This window comes from Phycodurus eques, chromosome 18, assembly GCF_024500275.1.
Source record: "Phycodurus eques isolate BA_2022a chromosome 18, UOR_Pequ_1.1, whole genome shotgun sequence".
NCBI classification, from domain to species: domain Eukaryota; kingdom Metazoa; phylum Chordata; class Actinopteri; order Syngnathiformes; family Syngnathidae; genus Phycodurus; species Phycodurus eques.
In genome coordinates, this window is record NC_084542.1 from 19,108,624 (window position 1) to 19,133,501 (window position 24,878).

Below are 24,878 nucleotides of genomic sequence, written 5' to 3' on the forward strand. Positions count from 1 at the left end.
AACTGTAATAACGCTTACAGAAACGGCACTGCGATAACCGTAAATGACATTCGCAGCATTCATCTAACGTAGAAAGTATTTGGGAAGACAGTTGACCTCACGGGGTCTTTGAAGCGGGTGAAAAGTGAGGTCAAACGATCAAAGTCTTTTCTACGGACTTTCACCTATTGCCATCGCGTCAGGGGTTTTGACGGTTTTACAACTGAGCCGGCCGAGCGCACTGAGAACGCTTCGGGCCGTTTGCGCTTGTGCACTTTCGGGCCCACCTCCTCACTGGCAGACACGGCGCAGGCTGACGGGTCGAGCACGGAGCCGGACGACGCGGCGCCGCAATCTCCGTCTCCGGCGACGTCGTGGATTTCCCTGGCCAAGATGGCCAGATCTTTGGCCAAGTCGTGACTGAGCCTGCGGCGGACGAAAAGGAGGGCGTCGGGATGCCAATATCGGCCTGTCGTTCCGTCGTTCCAGTTTCAATCGGCCGTCGGAAAATTCCAAAACGGAGTGACTCCTTATTTTGCGATCTGCGTTTAAATGGTGCCATTTCCCGTCTTTCAATTTTTGCCTCGGATCAAAAAGATCAAACGGGCCACACGATGTTTACTTTTTATTTGGTCGCGTTTAGGTGAGCCACAACAAATGATCCGTCAACCGGATGACATCTCGGACAACTCTCGACTGTCTCGACCGCATCGGTTCTCCAAAACTCGGTCCCCTGGCTCGTTGCTCAACTCCGGAATTCGGGATCGGGCAATTTGGGGTTCTTTGTGTTAGACTTCAAAACCAAGAAATAATGAGTCACTTTTTGTTTTTTCAGGTTTGGATTGCCGATTGAAAACGGAAAGAAAGAGCGAGCCGCACGTCGTCGTCCGGCAGCCGCGTCGGCGTACTTTGCGATCTCGGCGCTGTGCGTGGACCAGTTCTGGTACGGGTCGCTCCGGTCCTCGTCCTCCTCCGTCTCGGCGGAGACGGATTTGGAGCGGCCGGCGGCCGTCCCGTCGCCCCGAGGGGTCTGGGCTGAACGTCTGGCTTTCGTGGCGTTTGCGCTGCTGCTTTTGTAGTCTTCGTCAGATGAAGAAGAAAAGTCACAGTTCTTCTGCTTGGGATGGAAACCTGAAAACATTCACAGAAGTCATTGTTCTTGATCGTTGCACAGGAAACAGACGGACGAAGCGATGAACGGACAGACAGACGGAGGTTTTGAGAAATCTCCAGTGGTACGTTGATTTATGACTTGAATTTCTTCCATCGCCGACACTGTATTGCCAAAAGTATTGGCTCACTTGGCTCGACTCGCATATGATTTGAAGTGATAGCCTCCATTCTAAACCCATCCATCCATCCCAGCTGTCATCGGGCAGGAGGCGGGGCACACCCTGAACCGGTCGCCAGCCAATCGCAGGGCACATACAAACAAACAAACAAACAAACAGACAACCATTGGCACTCACATGCACACACCTACGGGCAATTTAGCGTCTCCAATTCATGCATGTTTTGGGGATGCGGGAGGAAAGCGGAGCGCCCGGAGAAAAGCCACGCAGGCACGGGGAGAACGTGCAAACTCCACACAGGCGGGGCCCCGCGGGGATCGAACCCGGGTCCTCGGCACTGTGAGGCCGACGCTCGAACCGGTCCATGTGGTTGAACATGACGCCGGTCCACCCTTTGCGGCTTAACAGCTTCAATTCTCGGGGAAGGCTGAGCGAGTTTTTGCCCATTCTCGCAGGAGCGTATTTGTGAGGTCGCACGCTGACGTCGGACGAGGAGGCTCGGCTCGCCGTCCCCTCCGGACCGACCCGGAGGTCTTCCGTCGGGTTGAGGTCGGGACTGTGTGCAGGCCGGTCGCGTTCATCCACGCCAAATTCTCTCCGGACCTCGCTTTGCGCACTGGTGCGCAGACATGTTGGAACAGGAAGGGCTTATCCCCAAACGGTTTGACTCTCCAAAATCTCTTGGTATGCTGAAGCATTCGGAGTTCCTTTATTTCTCTATTTTGGACATTTGCAACTTGTGGGCGCAGTTCAACTCTTCTTGTTATAATTGCACAGGGTGGACCCATGTCATATTGAACCCTGTGGCTGAAGAACGGAATGTCCCTTCCATTCATTATCTGAGTCAAGGCAGGCGAGCCAATACTTCTGGCAATATAGTGTAGCTTGTTTACTTGTATGTCAAATAGAATAATCATTCAATAACAAATAACTTCACGATATGAAGAAGACATACATTATTGTAGAAAGCCACAAACGTATCTAACAAAAGAGAACGTGACGAAACGCAAGTGTAGCTTGTGTAACGTTTGTTAGTTGGGCGTGTCTTTCGGGGCCGTGGCCGAGGCTGTGGCTCGCGGCCGCTTGTGCCGTTCGAGAACCGGCCGAAAGCGCGTCGGCAACTGCGGCTCTCCTTGCCCACGTGCGAGAGTGCATTGCAGGACTTTGAGTTCCTTCTTTTTTTCACTTGACTCAAGCCGCAGTGTATCTGAAGCTCGCTCCTGCCTCCAATTCTGGCTCGCAACGCAAAGCAAAAAAAACGTGAGTCAATATAGTGCTGCAACTGGTGCCTTGCGGAGATTTGAGTTGCACGTGACAAAGAATTCAGACTGGATTGTTGAGTCTGAACCTGTGAGGACTTTGGAGAAGGAAGGCCCAGGCCCAAAAGCAGATGTGAAACTCACCGACGTCGGGGTACTTGGCTCCGCCGGAGCGGGTGCGGGTCAGCGTATTCTTCCCTGGAGCTCCTCCCGCTCTGCCGGCGGCCTGATGGGCGTCGCTCACCGAAGACTTCCTGGCGGCGAGGACCGAATCGACGTTCCGATTGACGAAAGCGGCACGGCCGGCGGAGGACGAGGTCTCGTTGTCGCCGGGAGCCGTAAAAGAACCGGTCCTCTTCCTCGGCAGCGCCAAGATGTCCAGCCTGGACAGTTTCTTGGCCTCTGGCGCCGCTTTTGGCGCCGCAGCGGCATGGTCGGAACTTTGAGAGGCCCGGTCGGTCTCCGCACCTTCGTTATCTGAAGTTTCTCCCAGGCGCGCTCGGCGCAACATGGACGCTCTAGTGGGACGCGGTGCGGACAAGCTGTTGGAACGGGTCAGAACCTGCGCAATTGCCGTCTTTACATTGTCCTCTTTTGGAAGCAAGGAGTCCACCTTTTTACTGCGGCTGGATGTCTGAGAGGCTTCCTGGTCAGAAAATGTCCGGGAAGCCTGCTGGCCCTCAGACGACAGATCCAAAGATCCACGGCCGCCGGCGCTGCGGCGCATCTGAAAGCGCTTGGTCGCCCCCGCCTTGTTTGAGGGAGTAACGCTAGCCTGGTTTCGCCGTTTCTCTGAAAGTCGCTCACGGGCCGAGAGCTGTCGTCCCTTCTGCTGACCGGAGGAGGTCTTCTCCTTGCGGAGAGTGCCGTTGGACTGTTTCTTAACAGCAGAAGTGACGGACGCGTTTTTGCTGCTCACCTGGCTCACGGTGCTCGCCGTGTCCACGTCAGACTCTCCCGAAAGCGAATCGTCGACGTGGCTGGACGAGCCGCCTTTCTTGGAGCTTTGCCCGGAGCCGGGAGACGGGAACTTGCCGGGCTCCTGGAGGAAGGGATCTGCATCCGCAAACGTCTCCCTCCTCTGTTCCAAGTCTCTGATGGACGGCTGACTGGAAATGTGGGGAAGCTTGTTGACTTGGACGTTTTCACATGGCCCGGTTTTGGTGAAACTCTCCTGCCGTACGAGGGACGAGGTGTCTTTTGTTGGGACACAATCTTTGTTCTGTGTTTGGAGGTTCGGTGCGGAGCTGTGTGGCTTCAGGCCCCCCCTGCGGGCTTCGTGGCTGCCGAGGTGTCGGATCAGAACGGCGGTCGGGGGAGTTTTGGTGTAGGAGTCTGGGCTCCTCTGAAAGTGGGCTGAGAATCGGGCTGAGTCAGCTCTGGTTGGATTTTCTTCAGAACCAATGTAGAAGATGGGGGATTTTGTGGATGAGGTCGAGTTCTCATGACCCTTTAAAGGAGCTGAAGATTTCAAAGCAGTCCGATGGTTTCGCGTTTGCTTGAAAACGGGTCTGTCCTCCGAGCGGCCGGCGTCACTCAGACTGTCTGGATCCAGTTCACCTTGAACAGACAGGCACTGAGTGGAGTCCTGTTGGTGCGGAGGAGAATGAGGAGCTCTGTCCGCACGGTCCCGGTCTTGAGAAGGTGCGTGGTGCACAAGGAGGCCAGGGAGGGCGCCGTCCAGCTTTTCGGGGGGAACCTGAGGCAGGAGCCTTCTCGTCCTGGAGCTGTGGCTGGACTCCGACTCTGACCGCTCGTAGCTGTAACCTTCAGCCGCCTGGATCGGCGTGTGCCGGTCTACAAAGATCAGAATCAGCATCGTCTTTATTTTGCCAAGTATTTTCCAAAAAACACACAAGGAATTTGTCTCCGGTAGTTGGAGCCGCTCGAGTACGACGATGTTAAAGATGTTAAGTGCGGACACGTTGATGACACAAAACCTTCGGTCCCTAAAGCCCGCAAACGCACGCCGAGTGACGCGCCTGAACTGTGGTGGCGTGTACGAGGCTGCGCAACTAGTTTTCACGAGTTGCCGACTGACGGAAACGGGTTTTGCTGCCACGCTACATTGGAATCGCATGCGAACTGTGTCAAAAGGTAGCAGACGTAACGGCCAATCCAAATCGTCATGTCGTATCGCACGATCACGACAAAAATGACGTTTGCGGGTACCGAGCGAGATCCAGATGGCTGGCCGTACCAATACAATAAACACTCAGTAGATACAGTAGATCTTTTGTGTTTGACAATAAAACTTAACAATATTTCATATGTACACGAGGCTGAAATGTCTTGCCGCCACCAAAATGCACGAGTGCAGCCAGTGACTGGGGCGATAAGGCCAACAGCCTCTTAAATATCCACAGTGTTTTTGGGGGGTTCGACAGAATAGAATACAGAACAGTGCCTTAAAACGTTGTTTCCTGATAAGAACACCAGAGGTCGCATTTTTTCTGGTGCAGCGAGTCGCCAGGTGTGCGAGGGTTAGTCGCCCGCCGACTGTAATTTGTTCGCGGCTGTCCAATTCGGTCGCGTCTCTTGGTGTTAGCTGACTGCGATTGCTAATCGTGTTTCCCTGCTGTGATCAAATGCTAACAAGGAACATGCAAACATATAAATAAGCTTGTTTGTCTCAACACCTTGGTGCTTCTTATTAGTACTTCAAATCCTGTCCTGGTATTTTCCAACAGAATGCACAAAAAATGAAAAGCACCTTCTTGAGGCGGTGCGGAACCAGGCGCAGCACAGCTGTCTGCTAGACTGGCCCAACGGGATACCCACTTTGGTCCTTCTGGACCTGGAGCCTTCAGGGAAAAGATAATGGTGAATGTTTTCACGCTGCGCGCACGACAGGTCGTAGCGCACCGGTGTTTACCTGGAAGGGGCTTGCTGCGGGGGCACTGCTCCCAACCAGGCCGAAGTCGTGCAACATCATGCAACAGCTAGCGACGTTAGCATCCTGGCCTTCGTCTAGCACGGGCCTCGGCGTTCCCGGGCTCAGATCAGCGTACTCCGGAGAGTCCAGGACCCCGAACACCTGCCGGAGATGTCGACAGGCAGTGAATAACGTTAGCGGCGATTCAAGCGTGAGTCCCGACGAAAGAGGAGCTCACCTGGTCGATCATGTTGCGAGCGTCTTCCACTTCCTGGTCGTGAGCGTCCGTGTCGATGGTGTAGGTGCCGGCCTCGCTCACGCTGTCGTCCTCCTCGTTCCTCAACAGCCTCTGGCACCCTTTCGGATCCCCTGCGGTAAAACTCAGGGGCGGCGGGGCGGGGCCCGGGGAAGGGTCGACGGGGGGAGGCGGCGCCGTCGCGGGAGGGGCCGAAGGTTCCGGCGGCAAAGGAGGCGACACCATCACCGGTGGTGCCGACATCGGCGGCGGCGACATTTGCTGCCTGGTAGGGAAGGAGTCCTGACTGGAATCCTTCAAGAATTCCACGGCCAAGTCTCGAGCGAGTTTGGACTTCTTCCCGACGCTGCCAAAAGGACGAACAAAGACGGCCGAGGTCGAGCGATAGGTCTCCGTATCTGCCTGTTCCCGCCTCAGGGAACTGGATCTCTGGGGGGCTCCGTGGCCGCCGGGACTTTTGAGCGGCACCGTGACCTGCTGGGTCGGGGCCACGTGGCCGTGAACGGATGCCGGACGCTCGCTGCCTTTGCGCCGCTCCAGCTTGCTCTTGAGGGCGGAGTAAGAGTCTGCGTGGGCGGAGTTGTGTGTGAACGACTGCGACCGCTTCTTGCGAGGGTTGTCGTCAAAGAACTCGATGACAAATGCCTGCTGGCTCAGGCGCTCGGGGGGACCTTGCTTGGACGGGTCCGTGACGGGAGACCGGACCCGAGGGGGGCTTCGGCGCAAGGGGGGCTCCGGGGCCTCGGGGGAGGCCGGCGTTGTCTGTTTTGGCTGGGCGGATTTACTCCTCCGTCCTTTGAGCGCCGGGTCCTCGGAGTCGCTCTGCGTTCCGTCGTCATGGTGATGACCTGCAAACAGGGAGCACCGTTGACCGCTGACGTGTTAATGAAGCAGCAGAATAGCATTAACGTGCTCACTGCTTGTCACCTTTCAGCGACTTGAAGTTGACGGCGAGGTCGCTCTTCGTGCTGTAAACGTCGTCACACGCGGGCCGCTTCTTCATCAGGCTGACGTCGCTGTGAACCAGCCAGTCGGCCACCTTGTTCTGCGATGACACGACTTCCGCCGGGGCGGTCTTGGCAGGGGCCGGAGTCTTCCTGCGGCGGGAGGAGAACTTGGTCACGTGGTCTTTGATTTTGATCTTCCCCGGCGTGCACTCGTCAAACTCGATGGTGAAAGAGGCGTGGCTCTGGACGGCGGGCGGGGTCTCGGTGGGGGCGGGGGACGTGTCCTTGGTGGGGATCTCTTGTAGCTGCGCCGCCACGGCCTTGGGGACTTGCAAGTCCTTGGTGGGAATCTCGAAGTAGCTGGCCTCGCGCTGGTACGGCGCGAATAGGGTTTTCGTTTGGGGACTGGAAAGACATCCGGCGAAATCGGGATCCGCAGGCGGCGGAGCTTCTCTCTGCACCTCTGAGAAAACAGACGAACGAAATCGGACGAACGGCATAGCTTGCAACAGACCTCGGACTGTCGAGAACCGGTGTCATCAAACTCCTTTCGGTAGCGGGCCGCATCAAAGTTCTGCTTTGGTTTAGTCTGTTCCGGCGCAACTACGGATGGGAATAGAAAAGCCTAAAAATGAAGGAGGCGGAGCAAACAAACCATTTGCATGACTTCATTTCCTCACCCAAAGACAATCGATAATAGAACCCACGCTAATCGGATCGATAAGCAGTATCGATTATACAATCGGAATGGCTGAATTCTTATCTAGGCCCGTCCATAGCTGCAACCCACGCACCCACATTCTCTGATCAGCTGCTCATCCCACAAATGGGTTTTCCTTACAAATGCGATAAGGTTCCTAAACAGGATTTTCGACCGTAGTAGAATTGCCCAGAGACATTGTTACAACAAAGAAAGAATCGAGTCAATTTCTATTTTGGTCGCGATTTTCTGCCAAAATGAACCATCTAGCAAGAAACGTGAAGTAGACAGGGTTTGCTTTCGCGGGTGGGTGACCTGAAACGACGCGGGGGGCCCAACCTGGCCCTCGGACTGAGAGTTTGACACCAGGGTTCTAGAAGGGTTCCAAGGTTTGACCCGGTCCGTCTCTGTAAGGCTCACCTCTGCGAGGGTCTTCTCCGTGAGGCTCATCTCCGCTGTCCGGCCGACTCCCGCAATCCTCCTCACCCCACCAAGACGGCTGCCCGTACAGCGGCGTGGGCCGCGGGGTCGGCGCCTCTGTGACGACCGCAAGGACAGCCGTGACGAATACGAAAGGACGCGGCACGTCCGACTCTCCGCGTTACGCTTACGTACTCCGTATCGACGGGTTACATTCTCTGTGTCGACTGGTTTGGTTAGAAAGAAGAATCATGAAACATGAGTTTGGTTTGGGGTCAATGACCCCAAAATGGGGGGGCTGTACGGTCGAATGAACTTTTAAGGTCACTTGGCCCCATCGCGCAACCCTAGGAAAACCCGTTTACACAGCGAGCTTCCTTTGACGAGAGCAAGCTCCCTCCTGGGTTACGGTGCCCTTGACCTTAGCATCGCAAGATTCCAAGAATCGCAGTGGGGGTCCTCTAATTGTTTGCGCAGCTCGCACGTGTACAAAGATCAGAAGCGCCTGTGTCTGTGTCCTTTTCTGGCTTATCGGCCCATTTATTGGTCTACAACAATACAACACCATCGTCTCGTTACGTAGCGTAGCCTGCAACGACCGATTGCTTAGCGTACATCGCCCGGTTCGGTAACGTACCTTGCGTCAGACTCTTGCCGCCGGGGTTCTTGTCGAGCTCCGTCTTCTTCGCGTGAGACGCCTTCAGGCTCATCTGCAATTGGCCGGCGTACTTCTCGTGCTGCAAGGACAGGAGGCGCTCATCGTCAGCACCGACCTTCGTCTTTGCCGAGCTCGTCGACGTCCCTGTCAGCGAGTCGATCGCGTATCTTCGCTTATCCTACCGCTACACCCCCCCCCCCCCCCGCAACATGGCACAAATCTGATCCCGAATCCCGTTTGCGTCCGCGACAACATTCACACAGCAAACGTCTCCGGGTATGAATTAACACGCCGTCCTATTTGTCTGCCGCGTGACTCACGACATTAAAACATTTTTTCACCTGCATAATTGTGTTTGTCATCTTTGTAAAACCTCGCGGACCCAAACAAGTGGTTCAAGTCCATCTGTCCAATCTGTAGAGCGCTCGTCCCGGTTCGGGTCACGTCACGGTGAGCTGGAGCCGATCCCGGCCGACTCCGGGCGAGAGCGGGCGACACCGCGAACCGCTCGTCAGTCAATCGCGAGGCACGCGCAGTCAAACGAGCATTCACGCTCACATTTATACGGAAGGGCAATTTAAGGTTTTCACCGGCGCCGCGCTGACCTTGAGAGCCTCTTCGGGGACTTTGTGTTGACTCTTCTCCAGAACGTAGACGTGAGAATGTGTTCGCGTGTTAATGAAAAAAACAACAACCAAATGACTGCTGCACGTCCGTTAAATATTTGGACCGTCAAATCAATTTCACCCATTGAAAAGGAATCGAAATACCGTAGCAGTAATACATTCCGGCCCCCCGCCTCCCCAAAAACATTCATGACGCGCAATGACCCTACATGCTGTAATATTCCTGCGTTTGACGTGTTCTAGTGCGTGACGTCAGCGGCTGGCCTCGGTTGCGGCCTACAGCAGCTCCTTGCGAGTGTTGTCGTTCTGCGTTGGTGCGTTTGTAAACGGCGACTGTGGCACTCCTTGCCCGCGTGCCGGGACATTACAGTACCTGAGCCGCTCGATTTTTGGTTTCACTTCACTCGAGCTGTGTGACACGTTCAAACGGAAAGGAGGTGTGAAAGCGTGTTAACGTGGACGCCGAAGGATATCGTATCCGAATCGGAGGACGTCGGACGCTTTCAGCGTCACGTACGTCTGGTCGGGAATCCTCAGGTCGTTCACGAACGTCTGCAAGAAAACGACGGACGTCGATAGTCAGCCGTGACGTCGTGGCGCCTCGGAAGATAGAGACCCTCACCCCGTTCAGGCTGCCCAAGTCCTTGACCAGGTGCCGGTCTGCGGTGGCGTTGTAGTTGATGACGGCGTGCTGCTTGTCCACGCTGCGAGACTGCAGACGGGCAAAGCGTCGCCGCGATGACAGACCGCCGACAGGAAGCGCACGGGAAGCGGTGCGGCGGGGCGGGCCCACTGACCTGCAGCACGAGCTCGCAGTCCTCGCGGCCCACGAAGATCATCTCCTTGGGGAGGCGGTGGCGCGTGCCGGAGCTGCTAACCAGGAACCACGACGTCACGCTCATCTTGTCAGGCGCTAAGCATTCTGGGAGGGATGTCATCATCATCATCATCATCATCATCATCATCACCATCACCATCATCACCACCACCGAGCCCCACCCTCAGGCACGGCAGGAGGAGGAGTGTGCTTCAGCAGAAACCGAAGTGCCAGCGCCACCGCGCACAGTGACTGACAGCTGAAACGAACCGAACCGAACCGAACCGGGCCGGGCAGAGCCGAGCAGGAAGCGCTCCCACCCCGCGTGCCCCCCTTCCTTCACGCCCCGGCCCGTCTCCCCTCACCTCGGATCGACGGGATGCTGAGCCGGACTGAGGCGCCTTTCCCGAAGCGCGACTGTGCCGGTCGGAAAGCTGCTGCTGATGATGATGATGATGGCGATGACGACGCTGCGAGGGGCATCCTGTTGCGTCTCCTCCAGACGCACCAGACCAGGACCGGGACCGGGACCAGGACCAGAGCAGACGCCACCCGTCCCGCTGCGTCAAGACGCAGCGCGTTGGCCACGCGAGAGAACGAACACCCGTCGGCCTTCACAATAAAATACCGTACGCATTTTCGTCGCCGTTTGACGGACGACATTGGTCGAAAAACGACATCTGAGAATCCTGTCCGGAAGCAAAATGCTCTGGAGTAAAAGTGTACTTGCTGCTTTCACACGCTGCAGTCTTTAGCGACGGCCAAGCTTTCGGTGTGAAGGCTGGCCGGTTTCCGGCGCATCTCCAACCTGCTGCAACACACCGCGCTACGCTGTTTTTGTGACGTCATGCGCCCAACCCCATCACTCGCTTTGCGCTCCGAAAAAGGCGCTCACGTGACCTTGATTTTTCCACAGCCCAGGAGGCCAGCCAGTGTTTTATTTCGCCAATAAATATGGAAGTGCTGTACAGAATACACACATTACAATAGTCGTGACATTCAATATTACTACAAAGCACTCAAGCTCGTAGCGTGTTTCGAATCAATCAGTATAAAATGACTCATTTGAAGAAGAAAACCAACTAGTCAGGACCTTCGAGGGAGTTAACGTCCTTGTTTGTTGTTGCCATGGAGACGGTAAGCAGACCATCACGTGACCTGCCCCTTGAAGCAAGGTCACATGACATCAATCTACAGCAAGCAGGCCGCTCGTTTAAGCATTTATTTGACTGATATATTTATCCTACTAGTGCACTAGTGCATGTACTAGCACATTCACACTAGTGGAACGACAACATGTTGCTAGTGAGGCAAAACTGTGCTAGCAGTGAAATTATCTAACAGTTAGCACTAGTAGCACACAGATATCAACGAGTGCACAGTTTTTGCCTCACTAGTAACATGTAGTTGTCCTATAAGTATGCCAAAATGGTCCGACTACAAGTACACGGACCTTACGCCGGATATTCTTGAGAAGGAGGCTACTAGTGCGTGGCACAGGCCTACCAGTTGGGTCTAGTAGTGTTAATAGGGTAGCACAGTAGTTTACTGGTAAGAGTTAATTGTGTACTAGTAGAAAAACGGGGTCACTAGTAGTGGTAAAAATGTTACTAGTGTGCCCTAGTTTTGCGACTGGTGCACTGAGTTGTCTAAAGAGTGAGGAAAAAGAGTGTACTAGTACATGGACAATTCGACACACTAGTAGGGTATGGAATAAATGCTCCAACGGCATTCCATATGAATTCTCATTTTCGTTGAGTGGATTTCTGCGTTTTAGGAGTTGAGCTTCTGGAACTTTTGTCGGAGATTTTTCACTACGTTGTGCTGTCCAGTAGCGGCCGAGGTTTGGAAGTGGTCTCCGGTGGTTTTGAGGGGATCTCCAGCAGTTTGGGACCGGCCTCCGTCCGGAGACTTAGCAAGTTGACTTCTCTGTTTGTACTCGTCCGACTCCTGGTAGGCCCGGCAGCGGTCCATGACGGCCAAGATGGAAATCTTCTCCCGACTGGTTGGCGAGCGGATCTCAACGTAAGCGTCGTCGTCATCTTCATCGATTGCCTCAGCCGGTTCTGGGTCGGCTTCTGGTGAAAGCTTCCCGGTGACCAAGAGCTCCCGCCGAGGGAACTTTTCTCGCGGTTCCCGGGCCGTAACGTGATCAGCAGCGTCGTTAGCGGCCCGCTGCCCTCGGGTCTCGCGCGCGAGGGCGCCGCTAAGCCAAGGGTCCGGAGAATGTGGTCTGTGGAGCCCCTTGTGGGATTTAAGGCGGCCGGAGGTGGCATAGGGCCCACGAGGCGGAGCGTCGCTCGAGGAACGCCGCCTCGACCCGACGTCAAACATTTGCTCCGGGACGGAGGAACTCCGGCTCGCCGCGTTAGACCCGCTCCCGTCCGAGTACTTGGACCGCAGTTCTCGCACGTCGGGCCAGTCGAAGCCCTCGGCGGACTGAGGTGCACAGATGGCGCCGGCGGGACTGCGAGAGCGACTCTGACCCGGAGAGACGCCGGCGGGCTCGGGACTCCGCGGCGGCACCTGATCCACGGGAGCGGCGGCTGGCAGAGTCGGACCGGGACCTGCCAAACAATTAGAGGCCACGCTCAATCGTTAGCGTTGCTAACAAATGTCAGCCGCCCTCGTAAATAAGCTAACAAACATCGGTCAGCAACACTATTAGCAACTAAGCTGATACAGTAAACCCCAACCCTGTTCGCAGTTCACCATTCACAAATTCACAAACCGTGGTTTCCCCACTGTGTCTGTCTGTTAGTTTTTTTGAAGCAATCCTTTTTGCTGGGTTTCTACTGTTACCGTAATGCCCTCGCACGTGGGAAAGGAGAGCCATTGTCTCTGATGCATTTTTCAGAATCGCAAAACAGGTTAAGACAAGCACAGTCAAGCAGCAGCTGCTGTCAGCCTCGTCACTCGGTCAAGTCGTAAGTAAGAGGCTTGGAGCACATTTTGCAGAACGTGTTCAATTACTCGCAGATTTTCACCACTGGCGCGGGTTAGGGACCAAGCCGCGGTGTGAGGTCCACCGTATACAAGTTCACAAACCAAAAATACCATTAGCCATGCTAGTACATGAGCTAATCTATAACGACAGCTTTTCTTACCGCTGTCTGGGCTTTCCTCCAGCACGCAGGCCAGGGTCCGCTTGGCCGTCAGGCTTCCGGAACTTCGCCGTCCGACAAGCGGCGTGACGCTTTTGAGGCGCTGGCTGTACTGACGTGCGAGATAGCGGACCTTGCTGTCCGCTTTGTCATCTGTCAGTTTCTCGTCCTCGTCTACGGCGTGTGTTCCAAGTTGGGCGCCTTGAGGAAGCTGAGCTCTGAGCGCACCGGGAGGAACGGTCAAGTTCGCTGTGCGGGTCCTGCTGTTGGCTTTGTGTCTGAGGGACGAAGCCGCAACGGTCTCCCGTGAGGTGGAGTCCAGGTCCAGCTGAGCTCCCTCCTTTTGAAGTCTTTTGTTGGTAACGTCGGAAAGGCTGAAAGTCCCGCCGAGTTGCTTTTCCATCACCTGCCGGACTTTGAGCATTTCGCTGGAAGGTCTGAAGTCTTCATCCTCTGCGTTCTGTTGCCTTTGCGGTCTGGACCGGGAGAACCCTTTGACAAGCAACCCAGAATTTTGGGGACTTGCGCTTCTCTGACCATCCAAAGAGTCACTGGAGACCACGCGACCTTTGGAATTGGATGGCAGTGAACTTGAGTCCACAGCTGGGGGCAAGGGCTCGGTCCGGGCGGGGACGCTGTTAAGGCGGCTGACCGACGTTTTCACGACGCCTGCCGGGATGTACGTCAGACTCTCCCTACGCTGGAGGCCGAAGCCGGCTTCCTGGTTCTCTGCTTTCTCGTAGTATATCTTGATCTTCCCGATGAGAAGTTGGTCCTGACTGGAGAGGGTCGAGTCTCGCCTTCGCAGAACACCGCTGTCCTCGTCAAAGTGAGCGTCGCCCCGAGGAGACAGGAGCATCCGGTCGGCTTCGCTCAGATCCGAGCCGACGCTGTTGAGCGGCGAAGACGGTCCGGGTCCGCCGTGTTTGGCACTGAAACTGAGGTGACCTCTGGTCGCGACGGGTAACCGTGGCGAAGCTCCCGGAGAGCAGACGTCATCCTGGCCCGGAGCGCCTCGCTTCACGCCGCTAAAGTGCTCTGCGATAGTGCCCGCTTTATCCAGGACGGACGAAGGAAGAATGCTGCCGTTTCCATCCGCTTCCTTCTCGCCATCCTCGTCTTCAGAGGATTCTCCGCTACTTCCGGGTTTAGATTCTGACTCTGGGGTGGCGGACAACGGGTCCTCCGCGCACACGGGGACTTGGGCAGGTTTCAGGTCCTCAGACAATGGGCAGGACTCTGGAGGAAGTAGAGAACCCAACGCTTCCTCTTCCGTGGACATCTGCAAAGGAAGGATGGATTCCTTGGAGTGTGTTAGGAGAGAAGAAATTGATCAAGAAGAGAACCCCGAGGAAGTGACAGCCTGAACACCAGAGGTGGGGGACTCTGGTTACATGACTGGAGTCAAGTCAGACTCAAGTTGCCAGTTTTAGGACTTGGGACATTGTTTGCTGAAACTGAAAGCTGAAATGAATGACTTGAACTACATGGCTTGGCAAATCTTGCAGGACTGTATTTAATAAGCTGCATTTTCAAGGTAGTGTGCTATTTGTTTTGTTTTTGAAAGCTTTTTTTTTTTTGCGTATGACTTGACTTGCTTGATTTTTTTAATCTTGAAGTTTAAGACTTGAGACTTCCTTGTAACTTGCACATACTGGATGTGACTTCCTCCCACCTCTGCTGAACACTGACATCGGCGGTTGCTTGGCCAAAGGTGGACTTGGACTGACCTGCTCACAAGCTGCTTCGGGTCCTACGGGCTCCTCCTCTTCACCGAGGCCGCTTTCTTCATTGGAATCGTTGAAGGAAACGTCGCTCCTGTCCGTCTCCTTCGACAAGTCACACAAGCTAATTTAAAAACAACTGTAGACTCCGGGCTCTTGAGAAAGAAATGTCGGCCCTCCGAATGTTCCACACATATTGAGGGCTACGGTACGGTGTTTCGATTAGGGCCGTCACGGTCGAATATTTTTTGAATCCATTCTTCTCTCAATTATTCCATCGATTAATCGGATACAAATGTATTTTGCTTTCGAGTCGATTGCATTGAAGCGATACGATACGAGAGGGAGTGAAGGTTCTGAGGCTGCTTCAAGTTCCCCTGCACATCAGTCACGCGTTATTCAGACCACGAATAACTGCAAATAAGTATCATTTTGATCATAGAGCAGCGATTCCCAACCAGTGCGCCGTGAGCGCTCTTCAGGTGTGCCGTGGGAAATGATCCCATTTTCTTTAATTGCTCCAAAAAGGATTTCTTTTTGAGAAATAATGTATCTTTCTTCCTCTATTTATGCCAGTGAGGCATAGTGACAGACAGAACAAACGAATGCTCTTCTATGAGATGGCAGCAAGTACACGCAGACATGAATGTCTCCACCTTTGGTGACATTTTTGTTTGTTGGTGTGCCGTGAGATTTCCCAATTGTAAAATATGCGCCTCGGCTCCATAAATGCTGCAAATCACTTTCATCGAGTCACCTCACTATTATTTTCAGTTACTGGTCGGGTCCGGAGCATCCGACAGAAAATTAACAATTGTTTTCCAAAGTCAAAGCAGATTATTTGCAAATGTCTTATTTTGAAAATACTGCCGCAGATAATCGGTCTGCTTTCATGGAGACCTAAAGAAATCCAAAATCAGATGATTTGGACAAGTTGAAGTTAGACAAGGCCTCGACAGGATTCATCCAAATTGATCAAAATTGTTGTCGATGATGGATTAGTGTTGGATTCATCGATTCAATGGTGACCCCTCTAGGGGTCGAGATGTATACTTGATGTCCACGCGTCCTCTGCTCTCTCTCCAGTGAGTTTAATTCAGAAGCAAACGCGGTTGTCACGGTAACCACCTGATGGCAGTCATCACGTCTCCTCCACAAGTCCTGCTTTTACCTTTTCATCGTCTTGATGATCCTGAATTCCGTTAATCAATACACAACGTTTTGAAGTGCTTCTTACCTTGGCGACCCCGCCCACTTGCCCTGCAAACAACAAGGTGATGACGACGATGACAGAAATGATCAAAAAATCAATCGATAATCAATTCAAGGGTTTACCTCCGGCGCTCGACTCAATTCTCTCGTTCGCGTCTGAAGCAGAAACGACGTCAACATCAATTTCATGATCGTCCGTCCCTCCATTCATCCTTCCATCCATCCACCCGTCGCCCGTTCCTCAAAGATCGTGCGTGCGTGCGTGCGTGCGTGCGTGCGTAGGGTTCACCTGCCGAGCGTTGACGTGGGAACTCGTCGGGTGAACAGGACGGAACTTTCTTGAGCCTCTCAGGGCAGTAGCGACGCCTGGTAGGATCTACAGGGGGCGACGTCTGCCACGTTATCGTCACACCTGTACTCTCGGACGTTTTCTTTAGTTTTTCAGCTTTACTCACGTCTGGTATTCAAGATGGCGTCTTTGGCCTGAAACACACACCGCAATAACTTTATTCACACTGGATTTTAAACTGGAATTACGACACGCTTATGCCGAAGTCGAAAGCGACGCCGACCTTCTGCGGGATGATATCGTGGTGGTTTTCCAGAATGATGCGTTTGATGTGTCGGGCCCACATCTTTTTCTCCTCCACGGATTTGGCCTGAGAAACAAAGGGCGGCGGTTGGTCATGTGATGCGCTGAAGCCCCGCCCCCTGGCAACGGCGCCCGCTGACCTGCACGGTGCGCGGCTGCTTGGGTTGTTTGTAGTGAGTCACGCTGAAGCTCAAACTGTCTTTGGTGATCTCGATCAGCATCAGCGCGGAGCACTGACGCAACGACAACAACGAGGCGCTCTTTATTTCAATTCATATTCAACTTGCTCGATTACTGTGGATGCGTGCCTTTAAGGGGCGTGGCCCAGTCAGCGAGGTCAGTCCTAGTGGACCTCCGTCACCGGGCCTGCACATTTCACATCGTGTACAAAGTGTCCTCCGGCCGCCCGCTTCCCGTCGGCGAGCGCTCGGAAGCGAGTGCCGCGATGCGGGCGGCGTGCAAATCGTGGCGTCGATGCGCGCGTCTCACCGAGATGTGCTCCTTGTACACGTAGTGCTCGCCGCGGCGTTTGGTGATGAGCAGCACGCGCTCCAAAAGGAAGAGGGTTCGCTCGTTTTTGGCCCGGTGGACCTTGAAGGTTCCCTCCAGGACCAGCTCGCCGTACGTGGTCAGGTCCGGACCTTTCCAGTTCAGCAGCAGCGACTGAACCTCCTGCGAGAGCACAAAAAGCACGGCGGCCGGCTCGCTGTGTGTGCGCGCGAGTACAAACACGGACAATAGTGGAATCATTAACACCCGTTATAACTGTTAACCGCTATCTATCTATATCTATATATATATATATATATATACACACACACACACACACACACGTGCAGTTTGTTTCTTTTTGAACCCCCAACAAAACTTGAATAATCGGGGCTATAGCGCCAATAATGGCTTTCAAGGTTCCAAACAAAAAGGCAAAAATTGGAGAGAAAAAAGAAAACTCGGCAAACCGGCGAATCCGCGGGTCCTAACTTTGTTATTTACTTTGTATTACTTTATGACCACTGTTCCTCCCTCCAGTCGAATACACTTATCTGTTGTTTCTCCTTGTTACTTTGTCAAAACGGGCTTGTTACTTCAGTAAATGCCGGTTGAGACTTTGGGGACAGCGTTGACATGGGGGAACATCTTTTTTTTCCATTCATCTTTTGACTTTTATCAGCAGTGTGACAAGACTTGCCCAAAATGTTCTGTGGAAATGTGTGGCTGGATTGGCCACTTGACCGCCTGCAAGGTTCCCTCAAGAATCCCTTTGCAGCGTTTGTTTGAACTTACTAAAAGGCACTATTGCCTGAAAAAAGGGCAGGCCCAGCCATCTGGAATTCCAGTTCTATCAGACCTGCCGGTCGACGTCATTCTAAGGAGCGCGGGCCCACATCGGGTTCGGTCACTGCGCAGAAGGCGACGAGGACCGGGCGCCTGATTACAACGGGCGAAAGCCTCCCTAAACCCAAATTGTCCCGCATCATCGATCGTCTATTGTCACGCTCGAGCGGCTCCGACTCGCGGGGGACAAATCCCTCGTGCGTTTTTGACACGCTTGGCAGTAAAGAGGAATTCCGAGTCTGATTCTGGAATCGAATCCACGACGAGGCGCCGGCGGAAACAAAATCTCACTCATTGACCACTTACCGCTCGAATGACCTTCTGAAATTGCCTGCTACCCGCAATTGGACACCTGATATCGATGCACTTGTTCAAGGTAAAAAAGGTGCCACGCTTCAGGAGCAAAGTCCGCCTACGTCATAACAAATGCTACGCCACCTTTGTCCTAAATCTAACCGAAATCAATATTTTAGAGGGGACATATTTGGCCAAAACAACTTCTTCTCGTGTTTGGGATGCAATATTGTTTCTATGGCGCCTCAGTAAACACGTGGAATACTGTATGAATTCAAATGAACCCCGCATTCCTGAGCTCCAGACGGTTTTGCGCCGAGAGGCCCGAAATCAGCTCATTGGAATTTCTCGACGTCACTGGCGAAGATCTCCGCCTACGTCTCCGCTCCCGAGCCGGCGCTGTCGACGGCGTGTGCTCTCGCGACACGGAGGCAACCGATAAGAGGAAAGGGGGCGGTCTTAGCCAAATATGGACAGAGCGGGTCCGAAAGTGGCTCCAACACAAGTAGCTGTCAGGCGGGCCTTTTCTGGACACTCGGGTGACAGAAACAAATTGTTTTTTGGAAATGAAATTGAAACTTTTATACTAAGTCCATGCTAGAGAGTCACAAATAGACGAAATACGGGACCTGGCAAAATGTCAGTCAACAGAGGTTGCTTTGGTGGAATGTTTTGCTTTCAAAGCGCTTTCAAAGCCGCAACTTGGATGTATTTCAATGTACCCGTTTACAACTTTACGATGAGCGCCTGCTTTTTCTGACAAGTTCCCACTTTTGTTTGTGGGGCGTGATGACTCACTCGAGCTTGTTGCGATTTCCAGATGGATGCAGAAATGTAGGTACCCTCAAAATCATTTCGAGAGCGGAACAGACTCGTTTTATAAACGGTACATACTATATCTAGATCCACTTTGATCTGTAAGTTGCACGTGTAAATGAAGAAACAAAACTGTTCAACTGTAACAAAATTGCAATCGATTTCGTTAAGAACTTTCAGATTGGTCATATGATTTTCAGCATTTGCATTAAGATCATAATCAATAAATGCGACTATTTTCTGAATATACTTACTCCCAAAACAATGGGAACATTTGGGAACAGTTTGCTAGGAACTTATAATATCATATATGAAGCCACGAATACACCGGAAATTGAGGTGAATGTGGCCTGTGAACTCAAAATGAGTTTTGACCCGCCCGACCTCGACGGTTCTTCCCTCAAATGTCCCCCGAGAATCCCTTTGCAGTGATTCGAGAGCCGGGAACGAGGAACGATCGCGAACACGCGACTCCCCGATAAATGCGCGGGTTCGGCACCCGCCGGATGCCCGGCCGCCGTCTCCTGTTGGACTTTGGGAATTTTGGGGCTCCAGAAGCCTTTTCGGAACCATTTGGACTTGGCCACCTCTGACCTGCAGTCTGACGGCGTGCTCGTGTTTGCGCTTCATGTCGTTGATGTACCAGGCCACGCTCGTCATGGTGACGATGGCCTCCTCCACCACCTCGTAGCCTTCCTCCTTGGGGTCAAAGTGCTTGGCGATTTCCTAAACGTAAAAACGAAGCGGCCAATTATTCTCTCGTCTGTTTGAATGGCAACAGGCGGAGACGCGGGTTCATTGGACCTTTCCGGCATTTCATTGATTTCTACATGTCGCTGGCATAGACGAATGAACCAAGAGTCATTATGTGCAGTTAAAAAAACAAAAACAACAACAACGTATTTCGGGACCAAACAAGGGAACACGCCGCATCCGAGTGCTCGGTCGTTCAACTGTTTGCCGTTGCCCACTGAACCGAGTTCCTACGGATCTGCGGGGCGTCCTCCTCCTCGTCGTCGTGACGTCACCTGGAGCAGCAGGTGGTACTTGAGGATCCTCTGGACGGGTTTGAGCAGGTACGAGCCCAAAGGCAGCGGCCGCTTCGAGGCGGCCTGGCGCTCCCGGAAGAAGACGGCCAGACTTTTGTCCTGCATGCAGTCGGTCAGCGCCGCCACCGAGCTGCAACGAGCGCACGGGCGGTCAGAGGGGGCCGCGCGGGCGGGACAAAAGGTCGACGACGTGCGCACGGGCGGAGGCCTCACTTCGGGTAGTTGGTGCAATACTGAGTGTAGATGTCAAAGTACTCGCTCTGAAATGAAATCACACGGGCGCGCGTGATTATTTGCGAGGTCGGAAGCCCCGGAAGGAGCGAGCGCACTTTCCTCACCTTCGTGACGAAGCACCTGGCCACCGCCACCGCGTCCCGCTGGCACAGGTCCAGATCCTGAAGCAGCTCGCTGCCGACGAGAGACGCGTTCAGGCGTCGAAGGACGACAAACGCTTTGTTTCCTCACCTGTTGAACTCGTAAATGTCCTCGATGTTGCCGAAGAGGAAGCAGACCTGCTCCGGGCGGACGCTCAGGTCCGCCTGGTCGATGATGTGCGCCAGGTAGTCCTGGCGGGACGGGATACGACCGCGATGTGGGAATTACCTCGTGGCCTTGAAATAGCCACGTGACAAGATTTGCCAAAAGTCACAGTCTGCCAAAAGGCTGAGTGTGCTTGGAGCGGCCACTTCAACTCGTGGACATCCCAGATAGTAGTCGGACTTCCCTCAAATGTCCGCTAGAAAACGCTTGGCAGCGATTGGGGAGTCGGATCCGAGTGAATGGTTGCCAACACAGCAACGGCGTGAGCGAGCGTCCGTCATTCCCAGTAACTGGAATTAACAATGCGGCAAGAGTTGTCTGTCCAAACGTTGGAATGGCCGCTTCAACCTGAGTAAGACGCACCGAGAATTCTGAAAACCGGATGAGGGGTTCTGGAGAAACAGCCTATTTGGGGAAGGTTTTTGCGTGATAGCGCCGATAGAAAATTTGCTCCATACATGCCTTCAAATGATAGTCAAACAGTACAACTCGATTGTTATTCTTTGTCAACGTATCTCTTGGAGCCTTTCATTTGGTCTGCTACTAGGGGAAGGAAGCCCTTCTCCCATTGGCTGACATGTTTCAGATCAAAAGAATATTCCCCAATAATTCCAAAAAGTGGACGCAACTAAAGGAGCGTGACCTTTCGAAGGGCTTCACTTGCCCTAAAAGTAATGGAACATTATCGGCGAGAAGAGCAGGAGAATTGTTTTTCCGGAACGTATTTGTTGCGGAGGCGTTTGAAGAGCGCACTCCCTTTTCTTCAGGAAATTCCACAAATATGGCGGCCACTTGTCACGTCGCTACTCAAAAGGAAATTTCCCATTATTTTCCCGAAGACCCAGTCACCTCCACAATCATCCGCAGGTCTCTGACGTACGTCCTCTCGGTCTCGATGATCTCCGAGACCACGCGGTCCAGGTACGTCAGCGCCATGATGATGCACCGCCCCTTCTGGTCACATGAATCGACTCCGCCCTTCTCGGCGCTCGCGGTCAGCGAGGAGAAACGGGCGGGCGCGGGACGCGCGACGACGGCTCACTGGCGCCCCCGCGGGAAGCGAGCGACTCTGCGGGGAGAGGATTGACCGGAGGGCAACATGGTGACGATGTCGCTACGGTGATTCAACTAAGGCGGAAACTAATAATTATTTTAATAATCGACTCATCTGTTGGCGGCACGGCGGATGACTGGTTAGCACCTCTGCCTCCCAGTTCTGAGGACCGAGGTTCAAATCCGGCCTTCCTGTGTGGAGTTTGCATGTTCTCCTCGTGCCTGTGTTTTTTTTTTGTCTGTTGTTTTTATCTTTAGGGACTCTGATTTCCTCCCGCATCCCAAAAACATGCACGGTAGGTTAATTGAAGACTAAATTGTCCGTAGGTATGAACGTGAGTGTGAATGGTTGTTTGTTTCTATGTGGCCCGCGATTGGCTGGCGACCAGTTCAGGGTGTACCCTGCCTCTCGCCCGCACTTAGCCGGGTTAGGCGCGGATAAGCGGTACAGAAAACGGACGGATTCGTCTGTTGATTATTTCTCGATTAACTGATGAATGGGATAAAAAGAAATAATAATAATAATTGCCATCCCTTTATTAGAAAAGATGGACATTATTTCAAATTGACAGTACAGAAAATGCACAAACAGAAATTGATGATGATTCAGTTACTGGTTTGCCCCGTGACATCCGTCAGAAAACAGAGAAGAAATAAAATAACTCAATGAAAATAAAAAAAATAAAAATTGGAAATAATGCTGATGATTGTTTTCCAAAGTCAAAGCAGACGTTTGTAAATGTCTCATTTGGGTTAAAAACAGATCACCAGTCTTCTTACATGGAGGACGAGCGAAATCGGAGAATATTGGCTGTCGAGAGGCTGAAATGACGACGACTTGGACAACGTGAAGTTAAACAAAGTCTCTAAATGATGAATCGATTCATCGTTGCATCTCCGGATGCAACTACGGCACGAGCGCTTCTTCTATAAATAGGACGCATATTCGCGGGTCTGTCTCCGCACCACTGGGGGGCGTCGATGTGCGCGTCCCCCTGCAGAGAGGAGCTTAGCGTGCTGTAACCGACTTATCTTGGTGTCAACTGGTTTCCGTGGTGATTAAGAGTCTGCTCATGTGACCTCCTGAGATTATCTCCTGGTCATTAGATGCTGACTGACTGACACACGCCACCAATAGCCAATCAGCAGAACATTAAACACTCAAGTAACGCACCTGAAAGAAAAACATCTACTTCAGCGCACTAATCGAGTATTAAAAGTATCATCCGGAAGCTTCTATTGCGACGTTTCAATTTCCAGACGCAAAGCGGGCGCAGTCGGGAACGAGACGCCGCAGACACGCCACCGGCGCGGAAGCGCACGTGTGTTGCAGGACACGCGAGTGGGAAGAAAACAATCGGCGCCGGTACATTTATTTCTTCTCTTACCTTCGGCCGGTGAGAGAGGCGATCGGGAAGCGGACGGAAATCTAAGCGGCGGCCTGACCCTGATCCAATTAGACGCAAAGTCGGGGCGTTTTCTGCGACGCCCCCTGCCGGACGGCCGCTTAGCCTTTTGCTGCCGCTTGCCATCACGGTCACACACAAAATGGGTTCATTTAAAACTCGCCTTCCACCTTCCAGACAACACAAGCAACCTGCCTGTGAATCTTCTCAGTCAACCAGGGCGGTTCCATCTCAGGGCACCCAATCCGTCGCAAGTGCACTCCATCCATCCATCCATCTTCTGAGCCGCTTCTCCTCACGCGGGTCGCGGGCGTGCCGGAGCCTCTCCCAGCTGTCATCGGGCGAGAGGAGGGGTGCGCCCGAACCGGTCGCAGGGCACATAAGAACAAACAACCATTCACACCTACGGGCAATTTTAGAGTCTCCAATTCACGCATGTTTTTGGGATGTGGGAGGAAACCGGAGCGCCCGGAGAAAAGCCACGCAGGCACGGGGAGAACGTGCAAACTCCACACAGGCGGGGCCGGGAATCGAAACCCGGTCCTCAGAACCGTGATTCGCTGCCCCGACAACACAAGAAGCCGTAATTGCGCAGTGTCGTCTGCAAGTTGCGCCAGAGAGACTGGAAGGGTGACAGAAAGGCTACCCCCCCCCCCCCCCCCCCAAAGAAATGCTGTTCGGGATGCAAAGGATTTTGAGCGCACACAAACAAGCGCTCTACGCACACACCGGTGTCCATTGTGCATTGTCACGAGCGCTGGCAGCCACCGCCGCACGACAACAACAACATCCCTAAATAAAGCACATGCCATCGTGAGTCTTTACATGTTGCACTTTCCCAATAAGAAAAGTTGCCACACAACTTTTGTTGTTTGTTGGCTTACTGTCGCCAACGGCAGGCCAAGCGTCAACTTTTCAAGCAAATCGCCACATTTGGCACGCTGCGCTTTCGCCGATGCGTTGTTAGCGACCTGTCAAGAAAACACCTTTGACACCTTGCGTCTTCACACACCTGGAAGCGACACGGCAGCGACGCAACGTCAACATCAACACAACGCAACTCACCTTCAATATCAACACGTCACCATCAAAACAATGCCCCTTTAACATCAACACGATGTCACCGGTAACACAACACGTCACTTTCCCGCATGCGGATGTCAGCAGAGGAGTGCCGACTTTCTTCAGGCCTCACTTGCAACATTCACGCACACACACACACAAGGTGAGAGCGTGTAAGTGAAGCTGATTTGGGGCGATGCGTTCAGGGACCCACGTGGACAAGACAACTATTTCCACCCTTTGACCACGCCCGCCGGTCGGCGAGATGCGGTTGCCACGGTAACCGGTGTCACGCTCGGGTTCGAACGTTCCTGGGTTGCCATAGAAACCGTATCTCGTCATCCGTCGACTGACGAAACCGGTTTGCCAGATGCCGAGTTTGAGTCGAGCTTTTTCGCCCATTTTGACGGTGTGTCAGATTGTCCGACTAGTGTTTCTTCTCCTTCTACAAGCGGCCGCACCTTCTGGAAACTTTGGACTGACAAGTTCCAACTTGAACTTTTCACGCCGCTGCAGAATTGAAGCCAACAGACGAACAAAAGTGTCGGCGGGCTTTACTTCCGTGTTGACTGACCGACAGACAGGAAACGTCGGCCACGATGTTCTCTTTTCTTGTTCAACAATCACTTTTGAGACGAACTTTTGTGTTGGAGGCTCACTCACCCTGGCCGTGGAAGCAAAAGTTCAAGTTGGCCAAAGTTGGTCCGCCGCGCTCTTCACGTCGACAGACTTCGAGACTCGCAGCCGCCGCCGCCCGTGCGCATGCGCACATTTCAAAATTCCGATTCAAATCAAAGGTTGCGCTTTTGCAACGGATGCGCACTTCACACGCTGTCCTGCAGAGGGCAGCAGAGCCTCAGAA

General features: G+C 53.3%; 2 protein-coding genes across 11 annotated transcripts in view; both read right to left on the reverse strand.

The window, feature by feature from the left end:
- Window positions 1-10,302, reverse strand: part of cep170bb (centrosomal protein 170Bb) — a 17,556-nt gene extending 7,254 nt beyond the window's left edge. The window contains exons 1-14 of one of the 7 annotated variants that reach the window (XM_061703618.1): window positions 10,195-10,302; window positions 9,810-9,934; window positions 9,635-9,724; window positions 9,484-9,564; window positions 8,977-9,048; window positions 8,366-8,465; window positions 7,729-7,845; window positions 6,589-7,071; window positions 5,644-6,509; window positions 5,406-5,567; window positions 5,244-5,334; window positions 2,675-4,327; window positions 888-1,110; window positions 267-405 (exon numbers count right to left, since the gene is read on the reverse strand). In XM_061703618.1, the coding sequence (XP_061559602.1) occupies window positions 267-405; window positions 888-1,110; window positions 2,675-4,327; window positions 5,244-5,334; window positions 5,406-5,567; window positions 5,644-6,509; window positions 6,589-7,071; window positions 7,729-7,845; window positions 8,366-8,465; window positions 8,977-9,048; window positions 9,484-9,564; window positions 9,635-9,724; window positions 9,810-9,914 (4,182 nt within the window). In that variant the 5' untranslated portion in view covers window positions 9,915-9,934; window positions 10,195-10,302. Of the gene's footprint in view, window positions 1-266; window positions 406-858; window positions 1,111-2,674; window positions 4,328-5,243; window positions 5,335-5,405; window positions 5,568-5,643; window positions 6,510-6,588; window positions 7,072-7,728; window positions 7,846-8,365; window positions 8,466-8,976; window positions 9,049-9,385; window positions 9,446-9,483; window positions 9,565-9,634; window positions 9,725-9,809; window positions 10,124-10,194 lie in introns of those variants that run through there. The other 6 variants (XM_061703617.1, XM_061703616.1, XM_061703620.1 and 3 more) reach the window with 6 other exon arrangements.
- Window positions 10,303-10,360: 58 nt separating this feature from the next.
- LOC133416655 (pleckstrin homology domain-containing family G member 3-like) lies at window positions 10,361-24,770 on the reverse strand. Of its 4 annotated transcripts, none has more exons than XM_061703636.1 (17): window positions 24,680-24,770; window positions 21,345-21,564; window positions 20,421-20,521; window positions 20,294-20,363; window positions 20,169-20,215; window positions 19,935-20,085; window positions 19,501-19,632; window positions 16,951-17,133; window positions 16,602-16,694; window positions 16,442-16,528; window positions 16,325-16,352; window positions 16,159-16,245; window positions 15,993-16,025; window positions 15,895-15,917; window positions 14,664-14,762; window positions 12,937-14,236; window positions 10,361-12,396 (listed from the first exon to the last, which is right to left on the reverse strand). In XM_061703636.1, exons 2-17 carry the CDS (start codon window positions 21,429-21,431, stop codon window positions 11,603-11,605), a joined length of 3,315 nt encoding a protein of 1,104 aa, XP_061559620.1. In that variant the 5' UTR covers window positions 21,432-21,564; window positions 24,680-24,770; the 3' UTR covers window positions 10,361-11,602. The 4 variants fall into 4 exon arrangements, with proteins under 4 accessions (XP_061559620.1, XP_061559622.1, XP_061559621.1 ...); XM_061703638.1 differs by lacking the exon at window positions 24,680-24,770 and adding an exon at window positions 24,020-24,651; XM_061703637.1 differs by lacking the exon at window positions 24,680-24,770 and adding an exon at window positions 22,937-23,605.
- Between the last annotated feature and the right edge of the window lie 108 nt (window positions 24,771-24,878).

Excerpts from the sequence above, each read along its gene's own strand:
- LOC133416655 (XM_061703636.1), bottom strand. The coding sequence starts at position 21,431 with ATGGCGCTGACGTACCTGGACCGCGTGGTCTCGGAGATCATCGAGACC. Across the intron at positions 16,026-16,158 it reads CCCACGTCAACGCTCGGCAG|ACGCGAACGAGAGAATTGAG; the intron begins GTGAACCCTACG and ends TTTCTGCTTCAG. Across the intron at positions 14,237-14,663 it reads CCGAAGCAGCTTGTGAGCAG|GAATCCATCCTTCCTTTGCA; the intron begins GTCAGTCCAAGT and ends ACACACTCCAAG.